General features: G+C 66.8%; 5 protein-coding genes across 9 annotated transcripts in view; 3 read left to right on the top strand and 2 right to left on the bottom strand.

Moving 5' to 3' along the window:
* DOT1L (DOT1 like histone lysine methyltransferase) overlaps positions 1-4,459 on the top strand; it is a 32,173-nt gene extending 27,714 nt beyond the window's left edge. For 3 of the 4 annotated variants that reach the window (XM_055126587.1, XM_055126588.1, XM_055126589.1), the window contains 3 exons: positions 375-1,301; positions 1,749-2,369; positions 3,187-4,459. In XM_055126587.1, coding sequence (XP_054982562.1) covers positions 375-1,301; positions 1,749-2,335 — 1,514 coding nt within the window. In that variant the 3' untranslated portion in view covers positions 2,336-2,369; positions 3,187-4,459. The remainder of the gene's footprint in view (positions 1-374; positions 1,302-1,748; positions 2,370-3,186) is intronic. The other variant, XM_055126590.1, reaches the window with a different exon arrangement.
* Positions 4,460-4,564: 105 nt separating this feature from the next.
* On the bottom strand, positions 4,565-6,192 carry PLEKHJ1 (pleckstrin homology domain containing J1). The gene is made up of 6 exons (XM_055128661.1): positions 5,951-6,192; positions 5,785-5,852; positions 5,606-5,672; positions 5,138-5,228; positions 4,984-5,047; positions 4,565-4,898 (listed from the first exon to the last, which is right to left on the bottom strand). The coding sequence occupies exons 1-6, from the start codon at positions 6,042-6,044 to the stop codon at positions 4,833-4,835; spliced, it is 450 nt and encodes a 149-aa protein (XP_054984636.1). The 5' UTR covers positions 6,045-6,192; the 3' UTR covers positions 4,565-4,832.
* Positions 6,193-11,744, top strand: SF3A2 (splicing factor 3a subunit 2). The gene is made up of 9 exons (XM_012934184.2): positions 6,193-6,681; positions 9,158-9,319; positions 9,422-9,493; positions 9,608-9,654; positions 9,771-9,880; positions 10,339-10,388; positions 10,507-10,647; positions 10,740-10,808; positions 10,894-11,744. Exons 2-9 carry the CDS (start codon positions 9,194-9,196, stop codon positions 11,632-11,634), a joined length of 1,356 nt encoding a protein of 451 aa, XP_012789638.1. The 5' UTR covers positions 6,193-6,681; positions 9,158-9,193; the 3' UTR covers positions 11,635-11,744.
* Positions 11,745-12,183: 439 nt separating this feature from the next.
* On the top strand, positions 12,184-14,537 carry AMH (anti-Mullerian hormone). Its single transcript, XM_055128658.1, has 5 exons — positions 12,184-12,628; positions 12,867-13,009; positions 13,116-13,224; positions 13,351-13,510; positions 13,598-14,537. Exons 1-5 carry the CDS (start codon positions 12,184-12,186, stop codon positions 14,472-14,474), a joined length of 1,734 nt encoding a protein of 577 aa, XP_054984633.1. The 3' UTR covers positions 14,475-14,537.
* Positions 14,538-14,641: 104 nt separating this feature from the next.
* On the bottom strand, positions 14,642-20,248 carry JSRP1 (junctional sarcoplasmic reticulum protein 1). 2 transcript variants are annotated; one of them, XM_055128660.1, is made up of 7 exons: positions 20,120-20,248; positions 17,248-17,342; positions 16,659-16,696; positions 16,156-16,270; positions 15,663-15,842; positions 15,172-15,263; positions 14,642-15,092 (listed from the first exon to the last, which is right to left on the bottom strand). In XM_055128660.1, exons 2-7 carry the CDS (start codon positions 17,300-17,302, stop codon positions 14,658-14,660), a joined length of 915 nt encoding a protein of 304 aa, XP_054984635.1. In that variant the 5' UTR covers positions 17,303-17,342; positions 20,120-20,248; the 3' UTR covers positions 14,642-14,657. The 2 variants fall into 2 exon arrangements, with proteins under 2 accessions (XP_054984635.1, XP_054984634.1); XM_055128659.1 differs by having other exon boundaries at positions 16,659-16,699.
* Positions 20,249-20,579: the final 331 nt, after the last annotated feature.

The raw sequence follows: 20,579 nt of genomic DNA on the forward strand, positions 1-20,579 counted from the left end.
CACCCACCTGCCTGGTTCATCCCCACCTCCCACGCTCCCTGTGCCCCAGAGCTGATGTGGAGATGAGGCGTGGGTGCTGCTGACCACTAGGTGCCCATTCTTACCTGCCCTTTCCTTTAGCTCCTTAAACTGTGTTTTCCAAAGTGGGGGATCCCCACCTCCCAGGAGACACTTGCAGGACTGGGGGGTGGGGGGTCAGTCATTTTTTTCTGGTTCAGTCAGAGGGAACTTTGTGATGGTTGCTATTTAGTGGAGGCAGAGTTGGGGGAGAATGGGATTTTTTTTGCTGGAACGAGGCCCGTCAGTGTGGGGCCTCTGCCCGCCGGCCCTCTGTGGGCATCTGTGCCTGCAGCCTCACAGCTGCCCCTTTGCAGGGGGCAGCGTGACCGGCAGGAAGGTCACCCCGGTGGGCGAGCCGGTCAACAGCAGCAAGTGGAAGGCTACCTTCTCACCCATCTCGGACCTCGGCCTGCCCAAGGCCGCTGACAGCCCCTTGCAGGCGGGCACGGCGCTGTGCCAGGGCTCCCTGTTCGCCTTCCGGTCCCCCCTGGACGACGCGGCCGCTGACCCCAAGCTGGCTGCGCACTCAAGGAAAGGCTTCTCTGGGCCCCTGGCCACGGGGGGCCTCAGCCCTAGCAACCCCCCCAACGGCTTCGCCTTCGCCGACCTTAGTTTACACAGCTTCAACGATGGTGCTGGGCTGGCCCTCAAGGGCCCCGAGGCAGCCGGCCTGAGCGCCCCGCTCAGCTTCCCCGGCTCCCGCGGCAAGGAGGGCGCCGCCGAATTGGGCTCCTTCCTGAACAAGAGACAGCTGGACGGACTGGGGGGTCCCAAGGGTGAGGCTGGCAAGGGCAAGGAGGCCGCTGAGCCGGGCCCACCCTCCAGCGGGGCCCCCGACAAGCAGGCCCTCGCGCACGGGGCCAAGACGGGCCGGAGTCGCGACCGGGACCGCGAGACGGACTTCAAGGGCGGCCCCAACCTCTTCATCTCTGCCGCTGCCGTTCCCCCTGGGGGCCTCCTCAGCGGCCAGGGCCTCAGCACGGCGACGTCGACCTCGGCGGGCAGCGCGGCCACCTCGGCGCAGACGCACCGGCCCTTCCTGGGCACCTTCGCGCCGGCCCCGCAGTTCGCCCTGGGCCCCATGTCCCTGCAGGCCAACCTGGGCTCGTCTGTGCTCCAGTCCCTGTTCAGCTCCGTGCCCGCCGCCGCGGGCCTGGTGCACGTCTCGTCCGCCGCCACCAGACTGACCAACTCGCATGCCATGGGCAGCTTCTCCGGGGTGGCCGGCGGGGCCGTCGGAGGTAGGAAGTGGGGGGGTTCCGTCTGACCGGGCCGCGCTGCCCTCCAGTGCCCGGGCTTTCATCTCCACCGCCTTGCAGGTTCCCAGGGCCGCCCCCTACAAGCCCGGGCCGGCGCCCTCACCAGGAGCCGCCGCTTGCCCCGCGGGGCCTTCGAGCTGCCCCGCGGGAGGCGCCCTGGCGAGCCCAGAGGAGCCGCGGGATGCGCCCGCCCGCCGAGGGCACCGCGGACTCCGCCGCCTCCGTTGCAGGCCTTGGGGCGGGTGGGCGCCTCGTGGGTTAGCCGGGGTGGGATGGCGGGGGGCCTGGAGCTGACTACCAGGTGAGTGACCCTCCCTGGCCGCCTGAGCTGCTGCTGTTTGCCGCTTGGCCCCGCGCCCGCCCCTGCCGCGGCTGCTGGCCGGCGGCCCGAGAGCCGCTGTTGAAGCCGGTTTTCTCTCCTGTTTGCAGGTGTCTTTAACCACGCGGTGCCTTCCGCCTCCTCGCAGTCGTTCGGAGCCAGCTTCGGCAGTGGGGCTGCATGCCACAGCGCCGCGCTGAGCTTAGCCCCGCTGCAGGCCGTGGCCACCACCCCCGCCGCTTCCTTTCAGGGCCCGGCCCCCGCCGATCCGCAGCCGCCCCCGCCTCCGCCAGCTCCGCACCTGGGCCGGCCCCCGCCGGGGCCGCCCCCGCCCCACGTTCCCGGCCCCCCTAACGCTGCCTTGCCTCCCGCCCCCGCGCTGCTGGCGTCTAACTCGGAGCCTGTGCTTCTGCAGAGCCTCGCGCCCCGCCCGCCTAACCAAGCTTTCTTGCCCCCCGCTTCTGCCGCCTCGCTCCAGCCTGCTAACGCCTCTTTGTCCATCAAGCTCGCCTCCCTCCCGCACAAGGCCACCCGCCCCTCCTTCACGGTGCACCACCAGCCTCTGCCCGGGCTGGCCCTGGCGCCGGCCACGCCCGGGATCCCACCCGGCAGCACCACGGGGCCACCCGCCGTGTGGGTTTCCCTGGGCATGCCGTCTCCGTATGCCTCGCGCCTCGCGGGGGTTAAGCCACGCTAAAGACTTGCTTAGCTAGCAGTTCGTATTCTGTAAGGTAAGGAAGGCCGGCGCCCGCCCGGGGCCCGTGCTCGGAGAACTGAACTGCTTCCTTTGCAGAGGGCGCCCCGTCCTGGCCGCGGGCGCAGACCTCGGCCGTGCCTTGCCGGCAGGGCCCGCGGCACAACAGCTCCTTGGGGTGCCCGCCGGCCACTTGTCCGCATGAGGAGGCTGCTTAGCTTCGCGGCCGCTCTGCTTGGACGGGCGTGCGGGCAGCTTTCAGAGATTGGCGTGCCTGGGGCCGCGGGCAGGGGTCAGCTGTACCCTGCTCCTGCTGGGGTCCCCAGGAGCCAACAGCAGTGGCCCTGGCCCCCTCCCTCCGGGTGTGAGGCTCGGGGCCCCTGCAGGCTTGCTGGAGCAATGCAGGCCTCTTCAGGGACAGGCCGAGGAAAGGCGGGGGAGGTAGAAGTGTGGGGAGTCAGTAGTCCTGCGCTGGACTCACTGCCTGGCCCCTGGCCTGGGTAGAGAGCCACGGGTCAGGAAGTTGTGTGCCTTGGGATAGCACCTGTGACCCCCGATGGGCCCAGGCCTAGGGTGGGAAGTTCCGCAGAAAGGCCGGGAGAGCAGGCAGGACTTGGGGACACGCTTGGGACAGCCGCCTCCGGCCTCCTGTGCCCGCCGGCGGGTCCTGGCACGGCCTCCAGGCGGGAGTTCCCTCTTGACAGGACATGGGCTCCCTGGCGGGAGAGGCCACTGCTCTAGCCACTGGCATCCCTGCGTCCATCAGTCCTCTCCCCGTAGGGGAATAATGCCCGCCCCCACCCCAGCCTAGCCCTCGCTAACCAGTGCACTTCCCTCCCGCCATGTGTCTGCAGGTAACTAGGATTCTACCTCAACTGCGAGACCTATGCAAGGACGGGCCAGCGCCGCCGGATGGGCGACAGGACGAGCGCTACTGTGAAGCCGCGCGGCCGCCTCGGCTGTCCATAGTTATAGATAAAATATTTATCGTTTTTTAAAAAGTATAAAACTATTCTGACTTATTTTATTCCACCGAAGTGGTCGAGGCAACTCGCGAAGATGTATATAGTCTCTGGAGAAGAACTAAGCTACCGTCGATGGCTGCGAGCCGCCCGGCCCGGTGCTACCCGCCCGCCGCCTCCCGTCCTGGTGCTGACTCTCCACTCGGGGTGCTGGTGCTCGGGGCGGCGGCCTGGGAACAAGTGCATTGCTCAGGGCCTCGTGGGGGCCAGTGTGTCTGTCTGTACAGCAGAGGGTCGCGCTGAGAGCGACAGTATTTTATAGAGATGTGACGAGAGTTTATAAAGGGCAGGTCTGACTGCTTTATTTTTCCATGGGATAATGCACGGGATACTGAAGCCAGGAGGGGAGGAAAGCCAGGGGCCGCCTTGTTATTTATACTGTGCCGGGGCCGCAGGGGGGCCCAGCCTCAGAGGCTGAGGGAGCCCCAGGTCCCCTGGAAGGGGCCAGTGGCTGCCAATAGCTGTAGTCCGAGCCCTGCTCTAAGGTGCTGACACCTCCCCAAGGGGGGGCCTTGGGGTTGGTTTGCTTGTTGCTTGTGGGGAGCACAGCCCATCCCCAGATACGGATGCTGGGGGCAGCCTGAACCCCGAGCCAGAGCAATAGTGGGGCTCGAAGAAGGTGCTGGGGCGGGTTCCCGACCTGCCCATCCTCGAAACGGCTGCCCCCTGGCGCCAAGGTGCTTGCCCAGCCCTGCCCACCTCTGGGCCTTCCCAGCAGGGAGCCAGGGTTCCTTAAGCCACAGGACCAAGCACACGTCCCTCTCCTCTGTCCAGGTGCGAGGCTGACCCCCACCTCTGCATCCCACCCACCCTGGGCAGGCACCCAGGCATTAGGTTCAGGGTGTGGGGGGGAGGGGGTCCTCCTCGCTGGGACGCCACTACAGCTATGGAAAGGCCTGGCGCCGCTGCTGCTGCTCACATGGGCATTTGGGGGGGGGCGGGGCAGGCACCCCGTGGCTGGGACTGGCCTGTCTGCTTAAGCTCTAAGTTGTGACTAAGATCCTGCTTGCTCCCCCTCTCCGTGTGCTCCTTTAACTTGTGCCCAGCAAAGTAACCCCACTGGGGCCACCACTGCGTCCAGCCTCCCACCGCTGTAATAAACTGTTTCCACCAAAACTTGGCTGCGGGCCTTTTCTTTTCGCGCCAACGCCTCACTGGGGCCACCCTGTCCAGCAAGGACCCCTCAGGGTCTACAGCCACAGCACACAAGTAGAAAAGAGGTACCTTTATTGTGCAAAGTAAGGAGCCAGCAGGGCCTGCCCAGGTCAGCAGGTTCCCAGGCTCCCCACCCACCTTCACAGCATAGGAGCCCCAAAGTACATTCAGCCCCGCGGAGTGCACGCACTGCCCAGCTCCTCACTCGGTGGTCAGCATCGTACCGCTGGCCTGAGGGCGGCTGTCGAGGTGCTTCTCCAGAGACTCCCATCTTTGAGTCCAAACCCAACCACTGGGCGGGTGGGCAGCCCCAAGTGCAGTGTTCAAGCTTTCAGGCCACCCAGCTGAAACCTGGCCTCCTCGGAGATGCCAAACTGCTCCAGGGGGTCCTGTGGGCAGGGTAGTGGAGGGCTGTTGGGGGGACCCCGAGCGACGACACCCCACCCCACCCGCACCGGCACCCTCCACACCCACCTTGCCCGTCATCTTCTGGATCTCACTCCTGTAGAAGATGAGGCTTCGGCGCATGAACTCGTAGCTGGGGGCAGGAAGTAACTGGCTCAGCGCCTGCCTCACGTCTCCGCGGTTCCCCCTGCAGCCCCGACCCACGCAGCCCCCCGAGCCCCACCTGGCCCTCCGCAGAGCCTCCATCCATTCCTGACACTGCTCAGCACTGCAGCATTCGAAGTGGTACTTGCGGTCCGGGTCTTCCAGGAAGCCTGGGGGAGGGGGCGTGTCCCGTCAATGTAGATCACCAGGCCACCAGGCCACCCTGCGAGGAGGCGGGGCCCTCACCTGGCCGCGCCCTTGAACAGAAACGCGGAAAACGGCCAGCGCGGGCAGGGACAGTGATGGGGGGGGACCCCAGAGGCTGGGAGGGCAGCTACGGCTACCCCCCCCCCCGCTGCCCCCGGCTACCCCCCCCTGCCCCCGTTGATCAAAGACCACCCAAACCCTGGGGCGGAGGGAGGGAGCATACAGTCGGCGCCCTTCTCCCCCTGCAGCCCAGGCCTTAGCCTCCAGGGTCCCCCGCATCTTGTGGAGGCAGCGGGTCGGGGGGTGCACGCAGCCGCGGGTGGGGGCGCCCCACACTCACTGATGGAGAAGCCGCTGGGCTCTTCCAGGCTCACTTTGCAGTGCTCCAGCAGCAGGGCTCCGACAGGCTGGGGGCACACGGGGGGGGGGGTTGGGGGACGCATGTTGACGCGTGGGGGCAGGGCGGGCCCTCCGGGGCGGCTGCCACCCCGGCACCGCCCCCCCGCCCCGCCGCCCTACCTCGGCCTCGTCCGTCCGGAAGTAGAAAAGGAAATTGACCACCAGCTTCACCAGCCGCCGCTTGACCACTGCGAGCACAGAGCGGGCACGTGGCCGGCTGGCCGGGCGCTCCCCCCCCCCCGACCCCCACCTCCCCACGCCGTCCCGGGACCCCCGGCCCGCTCACCGCTGCCCTTCTTGGGGCCCCGCATGCCCAGCTCCGCTGCCAACTCGGCGGGCTGCCGGGACAGCGCCTGCAGCTCCTTTTCGTTGTAGCGCATCGCGCCCCGGGGACCGAGCGCGAGCGACACCGCGGAGACCCCGCCGCCGCCCTCCGGGCCGCCGTCCCCGCCCGCGCCAGAAACGTCGCGCGGCGCGCTCCCGGAAGTCCCGCCGCGGCGACTGCGCCTGCGTGTGCCCGGGTCGCGCCTTTTGTCGTTCACCGGGCCCGGGGGCCGGGGCGGCGGGGATGACACGTCAGACGGGGCAGGCTGAGGAACTCGGAAGGGATGGGGCGTTGTGACATGGCAACAGAAAACAGGGGCGGGCCCAGCACACGGAATCCAGAGCCCCCCTTCCTGGGGGCGAACTTTCCGACACGGATGTGTGGCGGCGAACGGCTTGGCCGCTCTCCCGCGAGAGAGACGGAGGCGAGCGCGAGCCCGCGCGCGAGAGAAGCGGGCCGGGAGCCTGGAGCGCAAGCGCACTTGGGCTTCCGACCTCGCTTCGCTCCCGCCCCCTCTCCCTGACACCGAAGAGCGCCGGGCTCAGCGGTTTGGGCATGCGCACAGGGGACGCTTTGGGTCCCTTTGACCCCGGAAGTGATTGGTGCGCCCAACCCGCGCGTGCGCAGAACGTAGTGGCGGCGGCGGCGGCAGCGACTGAAAAGGCGACGACGGCGGCGCGGTCTCCGTGCAGGTCTGGATTGCGGCAGGCGCCCTCGGGGTGGGCTGGGGTCCGGGCTGGGGGGCGGGGGACGGCCGTGCGTGACGGGCGCGGGCCGAGGCCGGCGAACCCGGGTCCGCGTCCCTGGCCGAGCAGGCCTAACGCCCCCCTGAGCTCCGGGAACTGTCCGCGAACATCCGTTGGGGTGGGGGGGGGGGGTTGCCGGTCACGTGGCCCGGCAGCCTTTGCGGGATCGCTGTGAGTTCCCGTGACGGGGGCGCGACCCTGGGACCCGGGGGACCCCCCCTCACGTGAATTCCCGTGACGGGGGTGGGCCCCCTCTCTCGGGTTTGCCTTTGGGCCGCACCCCGCGGGACTCAGGAGGACTCCCGGCTCTGCACGCAGGGATCACCCCTGGCAGTGCTCAGGGGACCCTGTGGCATCCGGGGATCGAACCCGGGTCTGCAGCAAGGAAGGCGACCGCCTTACTCGCTTCAGTCCCAACTTAGTGCTCTTTTTGTTTGCGGGGCGGGGGGGAGGGTGCACATCCAGCGATGCTCAGGGCTTCCTCCTGGCTCTGCACTTGGGGATCACTCGGGATCCGGTGGGATGCCAGGGCTCGAACCCGGGTCTGCTGTATTTAAGGCAACCTCCCCCTCCGCCATACTATGGTTCCGGCACCCCTCAAGTTTGTCCTTTTAAAAGAGGGGGGCGGGGGGAGCGGGAAAGTGGTACCTGGGAGAGAGCCCAGCGGGCTGGAGCGCAAAGTTGCAGGAGGTGCTGGTTACACCCCCTCGCGCTCCTGGTCCCCAGCGCCCCGCCCAGCCGGGGAGTGCATCCCCTTCCCCCGTCCCAGATAAAGGACCACTAGGGGCTGGAGCAATAGCACAGCGGGGAGGGCGTTTGCCTTGCACACTGCCAAACTGAGTTTGATTCCCAGCATCCCATATGCTCCCCCAGCACTGCCAGGGGTGATTCCTGAGTGCAGAGCCAGGAGTAACCCTTGTGCACCGCCAGGTGTGACCCAAAAAGCAAAAAAAAAAAAAAACCACCAGATAAAGGACCACTCTTCGCAGCTCCCACACTTGCCCAGAACCCGCCGTTTCTGGTTTCAGGCTGGGGTCCCCGAGAGAGGACAGCGGGTAGGGCGGGTGGGGCGCTTGCCTGGCATGCAGCGACCTCCTAGTCTTGTGCCTGTTAAGGACCCGCGCGTCTAGGCTGCCTTCTCCCCCCCCCCATTCCCTGCGGACTCCCCTTTATGGTCTGGGGTGCCATAACCACCCTGCCAACTGCCACAAGCGACAACCTCACGGCTCGAATCCAGAGCAGATCTGTTTGCTGGTGTTCTGGCCCGCCACCCCCACCAGGTCCCTCAAGCCCGGCAGGGTGCTGCTGTTCTCTTTGGGGGACCAGGGAACCCCAGTTGGTGGCACCTGAGGAAGCTCCCTCTGGCCCCTCTAATTTTTTTTTCTTTTTGGGTCACATCCGGGGATGCTCAGGAATTACTCCTGATGGTGCTCGGGGACCATATGGGATGCTGGGGATCTAACCCCAGTCAGCCACATGCAAGGCAAACACCCTCCCCGCTGTGCTATTGTTCAGCCCCTCTAACTTTTTTTTACATCCCCCACTCCATCCGTTGGGGGCTGCAGGGTGCTTGGGGGCCCTCCCTACCCAGACCCACTCCTCCTGCCATTATGCTGCGGGCAGGGGGGGTGTCCTTGGAGCTTTGGAGCAGGGGATTGAGGTCTGCCCCAGGAAGTAGGGGGAGGGGCACGGCTCCCACAAACCAATGAGCGTATGGGTTTGGGGGGCCTGGGGGCCCTAGCAGGTGATCTCGCTGACTTGGCCCGGAGCCGCTCACCCTGGCCCTTGGTGGACGGATGGGGCATGTCCACAGACAGTTGGGAGCTCTGGCCTATTTGAAGCCCCCCACCCCACCCCAGCCCTTGGCCAGCTGTTGCAGGGCATTGGGCTTTTTGCTTGTTTGGGGGGGAGGGGGGCGGGCTTTGGTTTGGGGACCGTACCCAGCAGTGCTTTGTTCCCTGCCAGGGGTTTAGCAGAGTTGTTCTTAGAAGGGGATGACAGTGTGAGCAGAAGAGCATCAGCGTGCACTGGGGAGCGGGTCCTGGCTCCCAGCGCTCCCTGTGGATGAGGCAGCTGGACTGCGGGGGGTGGGGGTGTTTCTAAGGGGCTGCATTTTGGGGGTGTAGGTGTCACTGCTTTCCGCAGGGTTATCTGAGGCCAAGGCTCTGGGGGTGGCAGAGCTTCCAGGAAATGCCCCAGCACCCAAGGAGTGGAGTTGGGGTTGGCAGTGTAGACCTCTCACAAGCTCTGAGGGAGAGGGAGGCAGCCTGGGAGGCTTCCTGGAGGAGGTGAGGCCTGGGAGTGGGAGCAGGGGTGCCTCTCCCTTACTGTCACCGCTGGACTCACCCATGGGCCCAGGGAGGAGGGGGCGTGGCCTTGCTGCCCCCCACCCCACTTCAGCATCCTGGCGTCTCCCGGGTAGGTTTCTCCCCCGGAGTGAAGCGCCCAGGCTTGCACCATGGACTTCCAGCACCGCCCCGGGGGCAAGACCGGCAGTGGGGGGGTGGCCTCGGCCTCCGAGAGCAACCGCGACCGCAGGGAGCGGCTCCGGCAGCTGGCGCTGGAGACCATCGACATCAATAAGGTGAGCCGGGCCCGCTGCGGGGGCGGGCGCGGGCGCGGGGCCTCGGGGGGCAGAAGCGCTGCCCTGGGCCGGGCCGCGGCGTGACAGGCACCTTCCCCCCAGGACCCCTATTTCATGAAGAACCACCTGGGCTCCTATGAGTGCAAACTCTGCCTGACACTGCACAACAACGAGGTGAGTCTCGGGACGTCCGGGTGTGTCGTGTCCCCCCCCTCCTCACTCCCCAGCCCACCTGAGCCCGCCTCTGCCCCACCTCCCACCCTAACTGGCCCCCTCTTCCCGCCCCAGGGCAGCTACCTCGCACACACCCAGGGGAAGAAGCATCAGACCAACTTGTGAGTGCCCGAGCCCAGCCCCGCTCCCCTTCCCTCCCTGCCTGGGCCTGGGGTGGGGGGCGTGGGGGCGGGACTGGGAGGGGCCAGCGCCGCCTCCCGGTCTGTCCCCTCTGCAGGGCCCGGCGAGCCGCCAAGGAGGCCAAGGAGGCCCCGGCCCAGCCGGCTCCCGAGAAGGTCAAGGTGGAGGTGAAGAAGTTTGTGAAGATCGGCCGGCCTGGCTACAAAGGTGCCAGTGTGTCAGTGTGTCTGGGACAGGGCCGCCCGCCACAAAGGTGCTCTGTGTCTCTGTGTATGTGTGCATGGGCAGGGCCGGCCCGCTATAAAGGTGCTGTGTGTGTGTGCACACACGTGTGTGTCTGTCTGTCTCTGTCTGTTAGAGCCGCCCCAGCTGCAAAGGTGCCTGTGTGTCTGTGTGTCTGTCAGAGCTGCTCCTGCCGCAGAGGTGCCTGTGCGTGGCGGGGGCCCCAGCTACAAAGGTGCCTGTGCCTGGTGTGTGTGTGTGGTGGGGGTGCCCACACCGTCAGCACACACGGCTGCCCTTCTCTGGGCCCCAGAGGCTTCTGCCTGCGATCTGGGACCAGGGGTTCCTGGGCAGCCCCAGAGCACGGGAGACGGGAGGCCGGAGGGGTCAGCACCGCCACCCCCGGCCACGGGTGGTAGCTGAGCCATCCCCCCGCATTGCAGTGACCAAACAGAGGGACACAGACATGGGCCAGCAGAGCCTGCTCTTCCAGGTGAGGGGTCAAGGAGACCAACTGCTCTTCCGGGTCAAGGGTCGGGGGATAGGCTGCACTTCCGGGTGAGGGGGTGTCCCGGAGCTCCGAGCAACGGTGTCCCCCTGGGTCCCCGCAGATCGACTACCCCGAGATCGCGGAGGCCATCATGCCTCGCCACCGCTTCATGTCCGCCTACGAGCAGCGCATCGAGCCCCCAGACCGGCGCTGGCAGTACCTGCTCATGGCGGCCGAGCCCTACGAGACCATCGCCTTCAAGGTGAGCGCCGCCCCCCGCCCGGGCATTGGCCCCCGCCCCCCCCCAGTCCCGGGCCCGTCCTGAGGGTGCCCCCACCCCGTGCCGCTCTGCAGGTGCCCAGCCGCGAGATCGATAAAGCCGAAGGCAAGTTCTGGACCCACTGGAACCGTGAGACCAAACAGGTGGGTGGGGTCGGGGGCATGAGCAGGGGTGGGGGTCCCGAGTCCCCAAGATCCTGCTGATCCCCCCACCCGCTGTGCACCCCAGTTCTTTCTGCAGTTCCACTTTAAAATGGAGAAGCCGCCGGCGCCCCCCAGCCTGCCCGCGGGGCCCCCGGGAGTGAAGCGGCCACCGCCGCCCCTGATGAACGGCCTCCCCCCGCGCCCCCCGCTGCCCGAGTCTCTGCCCCCGCCACCCCCCGGGGGCCTGCCTCTGCCCCCCATGCCGCCCAGCGGGCCCGCCCCCTCGGGGCCCCCGGGGCCACCCCAGCTGCCCCCCCCAGCGCCCGGGGTGCACCCTCCGGCTCCAGTGGGTCACCCCCCCACGTCTGGGGTGCACCCTCCAGCTCCTGGCGTCCATCCGCCTGCTCCCGGGGTCCACCCCCCGGCCCCAGGGGTCCACCCTCCTCCCGCCGCGGGGGTTCACCCCCAGGCTCCCGGGGTCCACCCCCCTCCAGCCGCGGGGGTTCACCCTCAGGCCCCCGGGGTGCACCCGCCAGCTCCTGCGGTGCACCCCCAGGCCCCCGGGGTGCACCCGCCAGCTCCTGTGGTGCACCCGCCCGCCCCCGGCATCCACCCCCAGCCTCCAGGGGTGCATCCCCCGCCCCCGGGCGTCCACCCAGCAGCTCCTGGGGTGCATCCCCCAGCTCCTGGCGTCCACCCGCAGCCTCCTGGCGTTCACCCCCCAAACCCGGGGGTGCACCCTGCAGCCCCCATGCCCCCCATGCTGAGGCCCCCGCTGCCGGCCGAGGGCCCCGGGAACATGCCCCCGCCGCCCCCAGCCAACTGAAACCCCGCCCCTCCCTGCAGGCCGCGCCCCCCCTCCCGATTTCCCACGCCGGCCTGGTGTTTTTATACAGGTGGGGGGCGGCCCCGAACCCAATAAACAGCCTCCCAACACCTGCTGTGCTGCCTCTCTCTGCTCCTCCGGGGAAGGGGGGTGCCACAGGCGGAGATCACATGTCCGGGTCCGTGGGGCTGCCGTGTACTCGGGGACGGGGTCCGCGACTCACCGGGACTCCTATTGTCCCTGCTGGGACCGAGATGGACCCCCGCCACCCCGCATGGGCAGGTCTGAGGTGCCCCCCCAGGTGGGTGAGCAGAAAGCACCTCCACGCCGCCGCCCCCCCACCCCCCCGTCCCAGGTCCTGTCCCCTCCCGGGCGAGCTCAAGGCCAGGCCTGCGGGCCAGCAGACACTATCAGGCTGATAGCCGCGGGGACAGAGGGGCTTTGCTCACAAGTGGGGCGCAGCCCGGGCCCCAAGGTCACCGCCCGCCCGCACACATTCCACGCTCAGCTCATATAAGCCGGGGCGCCCGACCCCTCGCTGCACCCACCATGCGCGCTCCCCCTCTCTCCCGGCTGGCTCTGGTGTTGGGCTTGGGGGCGCTGCTGAGGGCCGAGACCCCCACCGAGGAGATGCCCAGTACCCGCGCTGTGCCGGGACTGCCAGCCCCAGGCGCTGAGGGGCTGATCTTTAGCCGGGACTGGGACTGGGGGGACTCTGACCCCTGGCCGCCCAGGTGGCCCCGCGAGCCTCTGTGCCTGCTGACGCTGAGCGGGGGTGGCAACGCCCCCCTACGGGTGGTGGGAGCCCCGAGCGCCTCGGAGCAGGCCTTCCTCCAGGCCGTGGAGAGCGCCCGCTGGGACCCCCATGATCTGGCCACCTTTGGGGTCTGCAGCGCGGGCCCCAGCCAGGCTGCCCTGCGTTCTCTGCAGCAACTGGGCGCTTGGCTACGGGGGGCTGGGGGGCAGCGGCTGGTGGTCCTGCATCTGGAAGAAGGTATGTGAGCATCCCTACTCACCCCCCCATCTGCTCTGGGGAGAAGCCCAGCAGGACCCCCCAGGGCTCAGGGAGGGCCAGGTGGGACACCCCCTATACACTATTGCTACGGGGACTGCCCGCAGCACTCCAACCTCTCTCCCACTAGCTCCCCTAAGAGTGGGGACCCTCCAAGCTTTGGGAAAGGATGCAACTCCATGGGTCAGACGCCCCCTATCCCCCTGTGCCCCCGCTGCAGTGACCTGGGATCCGGCACCTGCACTGAGGTTCCAGGAACCCCCGCTGGGAGCAGCCAGCCCACCTGAGCTGGCGCTGCTGGTGCTGTACCCGGGCCCGGGGCCTGAGGTCACCGTCACGGGGGCTGGGCTGCGTGGCACGCAGGTACCCGGGCTAGAGAGGTGGCAGCGGGCTCGGGGCCCTCCCGGGGTCTGAGAAAGGGGGGGCAGGATCGACGCCCCAGCGCTGACCAGGCCCCCCATCTCTGTAGAAGCTCTGTCCGTCCGGGGACACCCGTTACCTGGCACTGGCCCTGGAGCGCCCGTCGGGGGCCTGGCAGGGACGCGGGCTCGCCCTGACCCTGCGCACCCGTCAAGACGGTAGGCGCGGACCCAGGGACCCCCAGCACTTGGGCCGCGGGGGATCGGGCGAGGCGGCGGCAGCCCCGGGGTCCTCGTCCCGGGGAGTCCCCGCCCCTGAGCCAGAGCCTCCATCCTTGCCCGCAGGTGTGGCCCTGAGCGCGGCGCAGGCGCAGGAGCTGCTCTTTGGCCCGGGGCCCCGCAGCTTCACGCGGCCCAGCCCGACCCTGTTCCTGCTGCCCGCGCCTCTGCCCGCACCGCTGCCCGCGCACGGTCGCCTGGACACCGCGCCTTTCCCGCGGGCCAGGTGCGCGGGGGGGGGGGGGCGCACCGTGGGGGAAGGGTCCATGGGGACCAACCCGAAGCTCACAGCCCCGTCTCCTTCCCGCCGCAGCCCGTTCCCGGAGCCCGAGGAGACCCCGGCCCGCGCCGACCCTTTCCTGGAGACGCTCACGCACCTGGTGCGCGCGCTGCGGGGGGCTCGGGGCCCGGCCTCGCCGCCCGGCCTGGCCCTGGACCCCGGGGCGCTCGCCGGCTTCCCGCAGGGCCTCGCGGTCAACCTGTCGGAGCCGGCGGCGCTTGAGCGCCTGTTGGACAGCGGCGAGGAGCCGCCGCTGCTGCTGCTGCTGCTGCCCACGGCCCGCGCCGGCGACCCCGCGCCGCCGCCGCCGGGCCCCACGTCCGCCCCGTGGGCCGCGGGGCTGGCGCGCCGGGTGGCCGCCGAGCTGCAGGCGGCGGCCGCTGAGCTGCGGGGCCTCGCGGGGCTGCCGGCCGCCGCCCCGCCTCTGCTGGCGCGGCTGCTGGAGCTGTGCCCCGACGGCGCGGGCGAGCGGGGGGCCCCGGGGGAGCCGCTGCGGGCTCTGCTGCTGCTGAAGGCGCTGCAGGGGCTGCGCGCCGAGTGGCGAGGCCGGGAGCAGGGGCGCGGCGGGCCGCCACGGGCCCAGCGCAGCGCGGGCGCCGCCGACGGGCCGTGCGCGCTGCGGGAGCTGAGCGTGGACCTGCGCGCCGAGCGCTCGGTGCTCATTCCCGAGACGTACCAGGCCAACAACTGCCAGGGGGCGTGCGGGTGGCCGCAGTCGGACCGCAACCCGCGCTACGGCAACCACGTGGTGCTGCTGCTGAAGATGCAGGCGCGGGGCACCGCCCTGGCGCGCACACCCTGCTGCGTGCCCACCGCCTACGCGGGGAAGCTGCTCATCAGCCTGTCCGAGGAGCGCATCAGCGCCCACCACGTGCCCAACATGGTGGCCACCGAGTGCGGCTGCCGGTGACCCCCCCGCACTCCCGCCCCGTATTTATTCCGTCCCCATCGCGCCCCAATAAAGACCCAGCAAGACCCAGATGGAGTGTCCGTGTGTGTTTTTTCTGGGGGGGAGGGGGAGAGAGAGGGGCTGACTCCGGGGCTGGGTCACCCCCCCCACCCCCCAAGGGCGCCCACTCCCTCCAGTCCAGGCTCAGTCCCGCCCTTTGCCCACACGGTGCTTCCGGCCCAAACGCCGGTCCTCCTCTTCGTCCGAATGGTGCCGCGAGGCCCAGGCCGGCCGCTTCCTGGGCTCCGGGTCCCCCGAGGCGCGTGCCCGCGGCCAGGGTTCCGGCTCTCGCGCCCTCCGAGGCTCCCTGGCGGCCCGGGGCTTCTCTTTCCGCAGCCCGGAGTCTCGCCGCGGCCTCTCCTGCCGCGGCCTCTCCCTCCGGGGCGCCTGCTCCTTCCTGCGCTTCTCCTTCTTGGGCTCCGGAGCTAAAAGGGGCGCGGGGTCCTCCTCCCCCGCGGGCTCCGCGATGTCCTCCTCTTCCTTCTCCGCAGCCTCCTCGCTCCCCGCAGCGTCCTCCCGCTCCTCTGTCCCGGCCGCGGGTGCCGGCGGTGGCGGGAGGGAGGATCTCGTCTCCTGCAGCTGCAAACAGTGGGGGTCCTATGGGGTGTCCGCCCCGTCCAGCCGAACCCCCGTCCCACCACTCGGACGGTGCGCTTACCACGGGCGCAGCTGCCGGCACTTCTGGCTCCTTGGGGGCCGAGCTCGGGGGGACCCCGGGCGCTGGGGCGTTGGCCACCCTTATCACAGCGTCTGGGAAAAGAAGATCCCCGAGCCTGGGGTTACCTCTTATCGCCAGGCCTCACCCCCACCCCCCTTTTATTTTTTGTCTGTGCTTGGTTGGTTGCTAGGGGTTCCCTCCAGGCTGTGCGCTCAGGGGTCACTCGGGATGGGAACTGGGGATTGAACCCCAGTCCGCTGCTTGCAAAACCAGCGCCTGACCCGCCCGCCCACTTCTCGGGCAACGCAAAAGGGGATTTTTCTGCAGGTTTTGCAGCCTGATGAAACCAGGGAATCCAGGGGTGCACTTGGCCATCCCGAGGGGCCCAGAGGAGGGAAGCGAGCGCGCTTGGAGAGAGACGAGGCTTGGGGCGCAACAAACAGAAGGCGGGGTGCAGGGTGACGGGGCCGCCTCGTAAGGCGCCTGCTCACCGCGGCACAGCTGGAACCCCGAGCCCAGGAGCGCCACGAGCGAGGCGACCACCAAACACTTGTTGAGCGATAGAGCACCCCAGAGCGGCTCTTCCCTGGGCGGCGGCGGAGGCGGCGGCAGCGGCGGGGGCTGCGCGGGCGGGGCGGGCTGCGTCTTCCTGCGCGCGGGGCTCCGGGGCGCTGCGGGGAGCAAGGGCCGCGCTGGGCACCGGCACCTCGGGCCAGCCCGAGAGCCGCCTGGCCGGGGCGGCAGCTGCTTGGCGGCCCTCCCCGACATGCCGAGAATATTCGAGACGACGATTAGCAGAAGCTTAGTCGCACCTTAGCATGAATTAGCGGCAACTCGGGTTCCGGGGACGAGGCGGCAGACGGACACTCGGCCACCAGGGCACCCCCAGGGCATCTCCCCCCCAAGCATCCCAGGACGCACTTGCCCCGCGCACACCCCAACCTCAGTCCAGACCCGCCTGCCTCCCCCCAAGCCCTTCGGCACCTGCTCTCAGCTTCTCCTTCCCAAGCCCTGGGTCCGTTTGCGACGCAGGCTCCATCGGCGGCTTCTTGGGCCCCACATCCTCACCTCCTGCGAGGCTGCCCTCAGCTGCCAAGTCCTGAGAACCGGACGGGGAGTCCCAGCCCCTTGCTCTGAGGAGGGGACCCAACCCAGAGAAGCCCACCTCTCTGTGAGAAACATATCCCGCCAAGGGGCTGGAGTGGGAGTACAGCAGGTAGGGCGTTTGCCTTGCACGCGGCTGACCCAGGTTCAGTTCCCAGCATCCCATATGGTCCCCTGAGCACCGCCAGGAGTAATTCCTGAGTGCATGAGCCAGGAGTAACCCCTGTACATCGCCAGGTGTGGCTCAAAAAGCAAAAAGAAAAGAGAAGAAAAGAAAAGAAAAAGAAACGTATCCAGCCACCCCAGAGACACACCAAACGGGAATTCTAGCCTCCCCCCACCCCCAATCCACCCACACACACACCACTGGCCCCGGAACTCACCAGGGGCCAGCTGCCGGCATCTGCCCTCCGGGATACCACTGCTAATGTGAAAGAGAGGCCCAAGATTATGGGGAACCCTCCACCTCCCACCCCAGACCTATCCCACCCTCTCCAGGCAGTGCCCGGTGCAATTCTCCAGCTAGCAGGCTTGCGGCACCCTGGCCTAAATCCCGGCCAAATGGGGATGCCGCCCCCAGCCCAGCCACATGACCGACGCATGTTTTTGCTTTGATTTTGGATTTTTGAGTCACACCCGGAGGATGCTCAGGGGTTACTCTCCTGGCTCTGCACTCAGCAATCACTCCTTATGGTGCTCTGGGGACCCTATGGGATGCTGGGGATCAAACCCAGGTCAACCATCTGCAAGGCACATGCCCTATCCACAGTACTACCACTCCGGCACCAACAACGTGTGTATGTTGTGGGACCCAGGGGGCTGAGATACAACTGGATAGCAAGGGTGTGTGTATGGAGCGCGTGTCGGGAATATGCCATTTGGCTTGGCGTGCACCGGGGGCAGGGGGGTACCACGAGCTCTGTCCCCCTGCAGGCAGTCTGCTCAGGGACCCCCAGACCAAGAGGTCCTTACCTGCTTGCAGGCTTCCCAGGCCTGTGTCCAGCTCCTCCAAGGCCCTGGCCGCCATGGAGACACCCCCAGACACAGCAGGACACTTCAGGTGGGGGCTGAGGAAGGGCCGGCAGGCGATACTATTAATTAGGTTTGATTTGGCTTCGTTTTGGGGCCACACCGACTGTGCACAGGGCTGACTCCTGGTTCTGCACTCAGGAATCACTCCAGGTAGGGCTCAGGGAACCCTACAGGGTGCCAGGGATCGAACCTGGGTTGGCCACATGCAAGGCTAATGCCTTCCATACTGTACTATGGTTCTGACTCCCAAGATTATTATTTGGGGCTGTTGGTGTTTGGGGCTGGAGCGATAGCACAGCGGGTAGGGCGTTCGCCTTTCACGCGGCCGACCCGGGTTTGATTCCTCCACCCCTCTCAGAGAGCCCGGCAAGCTACCGAGAGTATCCTGCCCACACGGCAGAGCCTGGCAAGCTACCCGAGGCGTATTGGATATGCCAAAAACAGTAACAAGTCTCACAATAGAGATGTTACTGGTGCCCGCTCGAGCAAATTGATGAGCAACAGGATGACAGTGACAGTGACAGTGTTTGAGCTATAGGGGTGCTCGGGGGACTCTCTGGTGCTGGGATGGAGCCTGGTTCCCCCACACGCACAGCCCGAGTTCAGGGCTGGAGCTGGAACAGCGGGAAGGGCGCTTGCCTGGCATGCAGCTGACCCGGGGTTTAGTGCCCGTCACCTCATACAGTCCCCCTGAGCCCTGTCAGGAGTGCCCGCTGAGCACACATCCAGGAATAAGCCCTGAGCACAGTTAAGTGTGTCCCCTCACCAAAAAAAAAAAACTAAATAAAGGGGCAGGGTGGGGCCAGAGCGATAGTACAGTGGAGATGGGATGGGGGGGGGCATTTGCCTTGCACAGGATGACCCAAGTTCAATCCCCAGCATCCCATATGGTTCCCTGAGCACCTGCAGGAGTTATTCCCAAATGCAGAGCCAGGAGTAGCCTCTGGGCATCACCAAGGGAGACCCCAAAAGACCCCCAAAAAATTAATTAAATAAAGGGACTGGAGCCATAGTGCAGCAGGGAGGGCCTTTGCCTTGCATGCGGCTGGCTCCGGTTCAATCCCTGGCATTTTATACGGTTCCCTGAGCACCTCCAGGAATAATTCCTGAGTGCAGAGCCAGGGGAGCCAGAAATAACCCCTGACATTGCTGGGTGTGACCCCAAAGCCAAAAAAAAAATACCCTAAAAATTAAATAAAATGTGGGGCTGGAGCGATAGCACAGAGGGTAGGGCATTTGCCTTGCACGTAGCCGACCCGGGTTTGAATCCCAGCATCCCATATGGTCCCCCGAGCCTCCGAGCACCTCCAGGAGTAATTCCTGAGTGCATGAGCCAGGAGTGACCCCTGTGCATCGCCGGGTGTGACCCAAAAAGCAAAAAAAAAAAAAAAATTAAATTAAATGAGACCCACACTCAGCTGTGAGCTCCTGCCCCAGCCCCACCTCAGTGTATGTTATTAGGACTTTGGGGGTCACACCTGGCTATACTCAAGGCTGGGGATTGGGCTCCGGTCAGCCACGTGCCAGGCAAACTTCCTCCCCGCTATACTATCACACCGGCTCCTCTCGGCCTTTTATTGTGTCGTGGGGGAGCATATGGTTTCTGAGATCTGGCTGGCTATTTTGTTTGTTTGTTTTTCGTTCACACCCGTTGATGCACAGGGGTCACTCCTGGCTCTGCACTCAGGAACTACTCCTGGCGGTGCTCAGGGCACCCTATGGGATGCTGGGAATCGAACCCGGGTCGGCCTCGCGCAAGGCAAACGCCCTCCCCGCTGTGCTATCGATCCAGCCCCCCTGGGTGGCTACTTTCTATCTGCAGGGCACTGCCCTCCCTTAGGCCTACCCCTGTGCTCCTGCCCCCCTTAAGCCCCGCTGACTGCCAGGGGACCCTCCCAACGGGCCAGCTGTGCCCGGGCCCCACCCACAGCATCCAGGAAGCTGCCTTGCCCAGAGGGGTGCAAGGGCATGACTCAGCCACAGCTGGACCCCGTGTCCATCTGCCCCGCCTGCTGAGGCCAGCGACTATTTTTATCTGCTGCCCAGGCCAGCGGGACAGAGCAGTCTGCGGCCCCGAGGCCTCCCCCACAGCCCGCCCCCCTAGATCTCTGCCCCACTGGGGTCTCTCTGTCTTTCTTGCCACAACTCAGGCCACCTAATTAATCCCCAGTCCCGGGCCCCTGAGGTCACTCGGGGGTCCCAAAGCCAGAACCCGCCTCACTCCGGTTTGGGCAAGGCAGGGGCCCGGAGGTGGGGGGACCCCAGGTTCACACCTTCCCCCATGGGGCCAATGAGGAAACAAAACCTAAGGAGCATCTTGGGCTTACAGAGTCTGACGGAGTTTGGGGGTGATGCCTGGATCTGGGGCCGGAGCGACAGAACAGCAGGGAGGGTATTTGCCCTGCATGCGGCTGACCCGGGTTCAATCCTCGACATCCCCCAGGGTCCCCCGAGTCCCACCAGGAGTGATCCCTCAGTGCAGAGCCAGGAGTCAGCCCTAAGCACAGCCGGGGGTGGCCCCCCACAAAAAAGAAACACAAAAACACAAAAGCACCTGGATCTGTCAGCTGACCCAGAGGCTGTTTTATTTTGGGGTCCCCAGTGACTCGGCCCCCCGAGGCTGAATGATCCCCACCCTGGGGGCAAAGGTGACCCCCCTTTTCTGCAGCTGAAGCCAAGTGGGAGAGAGTGAATGTCCCGAGGAGGGTGAGGGACCCCCAAGAGTCAGTCTGGGGCCCCCCTCGGACCCCAGACACACCTCCCCAGATTCTAGGGGCTGCCTCCTCTGCCAGACACCCCCAGTGCCACTTACCCCCCGAGCCGCCGAGCAGGACCCGTGGACTGGCTGGAGTCGGGGGAGGCTGGCCGTGACGGGGGAGACAGACAGATGGACAGTGACAGGTGGCCAGAGCGGGAACAGGAGGAGGCCGCACGCAATGGCTTCTGGGCACCCTCCACCCCCACTCAGCACCATGCCAGGCCCTGCGGACCCAAAGGATGTTAGTTCCTGTCTCTAAGCCTCAGAAAAGGGGGGTCCCAGGACCCAGCCCCCCAACCCCCGCCCCCCAACAAGGCTAATCTTTTCTCCTTTGAGTCCAAGATTGGGCTCCACCATTGTTGTCCCTGCCTCGGGTGCATAGGCCAGCAGAGCATCAGGGAGGGCTTCCTGAGGGAGGAGCAAAATGGCTGTGAGAAACCTCAGTCAGCCACACTAGCGCAAATGCCTCTGTATTTCCATTTGAAAAGTGGGGTCACTGCCTCCCTTTCACATT

The sequence above is a fragment of the Sorex araneus genome, chromosome 2, assembly GCF_027595985.1.
Source record: "Sorex araneus isolate mSorAra2 chromosome 2, mSorAra2.pri, whole genome shotgun sequence".
NCBI classification, from domain to species: domain Eukaryota; kingdom Metazoa; phylum Chordata; class Mammalia; order Eulipotyphla; family Soricidae; genus Sorex; species Sorex araneus.

Excerpts from the sequence above, each read along its gene's own strand:
- PLEKHJ1 (XM_055128661.1), bottom strand. The coding sequence starts at position 6,044 with ATGCGCTACAACGAAAAGGAGCTGCAGGCGCTGTCCCGGCAGCCCGCC. Across the intron at positions 5,048-5,137 it reads GAGGCTCTGCGGAGGGCCAG|CTACGAGTTCATGCGCCGAA; the intron begins GTGGGGCTCGGG and ends TCCTGCCCCCAG. Across the intron at positions 4,899-4,983 it reads TCCAGAAGATGACGGGCAAG|GACCCCCTGGAGCAGTTTGG; the intron begins GTGGGTGTGGAG and ends CCCTGCCCACAG.
- SF3A2 (XM_012934184.2), top strand. The coding sequence starts at position 9,194 with ATGGACTTCCAGCACCGCCCCGGGGGCAAGACCGGCAGTGGGGGGGTG. Across the intron at positions 9,881-10,338 it reads CGGCCGGCCTGGCTACAAAG|TGACCAAACAGAGGGACACA; the intron begins GTGCCAGTGTGT and ends CCCGCATTGCAG. Across the intron at positions 10,809-10,893 it reads GGAACCGTGAGACCAAACAG|TTCTTTCTGCAGTTCCACTT; the intron begins GTGGGTGGGGTC and ends TGTGCACCCCAG.
- AMH (XM_055128658.1), top strand. The coding sequence starts at position 12,184 with ATGCGCGCTCCCCCTCTCTCCCGGCTGGCTCTGGTGTTGGGCTTGGGG. Across the intron at positions 13,010-13,115 it reads CTGGGCTGCGTGGCACGCAG|AAGCTCTGTCCGTCCGGGGA; the intron begins GTACCCGGGCTA and ends CCATCTCTGTAG. Across the intron at positions 13,511-13,597 it reads GCGCCTTTCCCGCGGGCCAG|CCCGTTCCCGGAGCCCGAGG; the intron begins GTGCGCGGGGGG and ends TTCCCGCCGCAG.
- JSRP1 (XM_055128659.1), bottom strand. The coding sequence starts at position 17,302 with ATGGCGGCCAGGGCCTTGGAGGAGCTGGACACAGGCCTGGGAAGCCTG. Across the intron at positions 15,843-16,155 it reads GAAGGAGAAGCTGAGAGCAG|CGCCCCGGAGCCCCGCGCGC; the intron begins GTGCCGAAGGGC and ends TGCTCCCCGCAG. Across the intron at positions 15,093-15,171 it reads TGCCGGCAGCTGCGCCCGTG|CTGCAGGAGACGAGATCCTC; the intron begins GTAAGCGCACCG and ends CACTGTTTGCAG.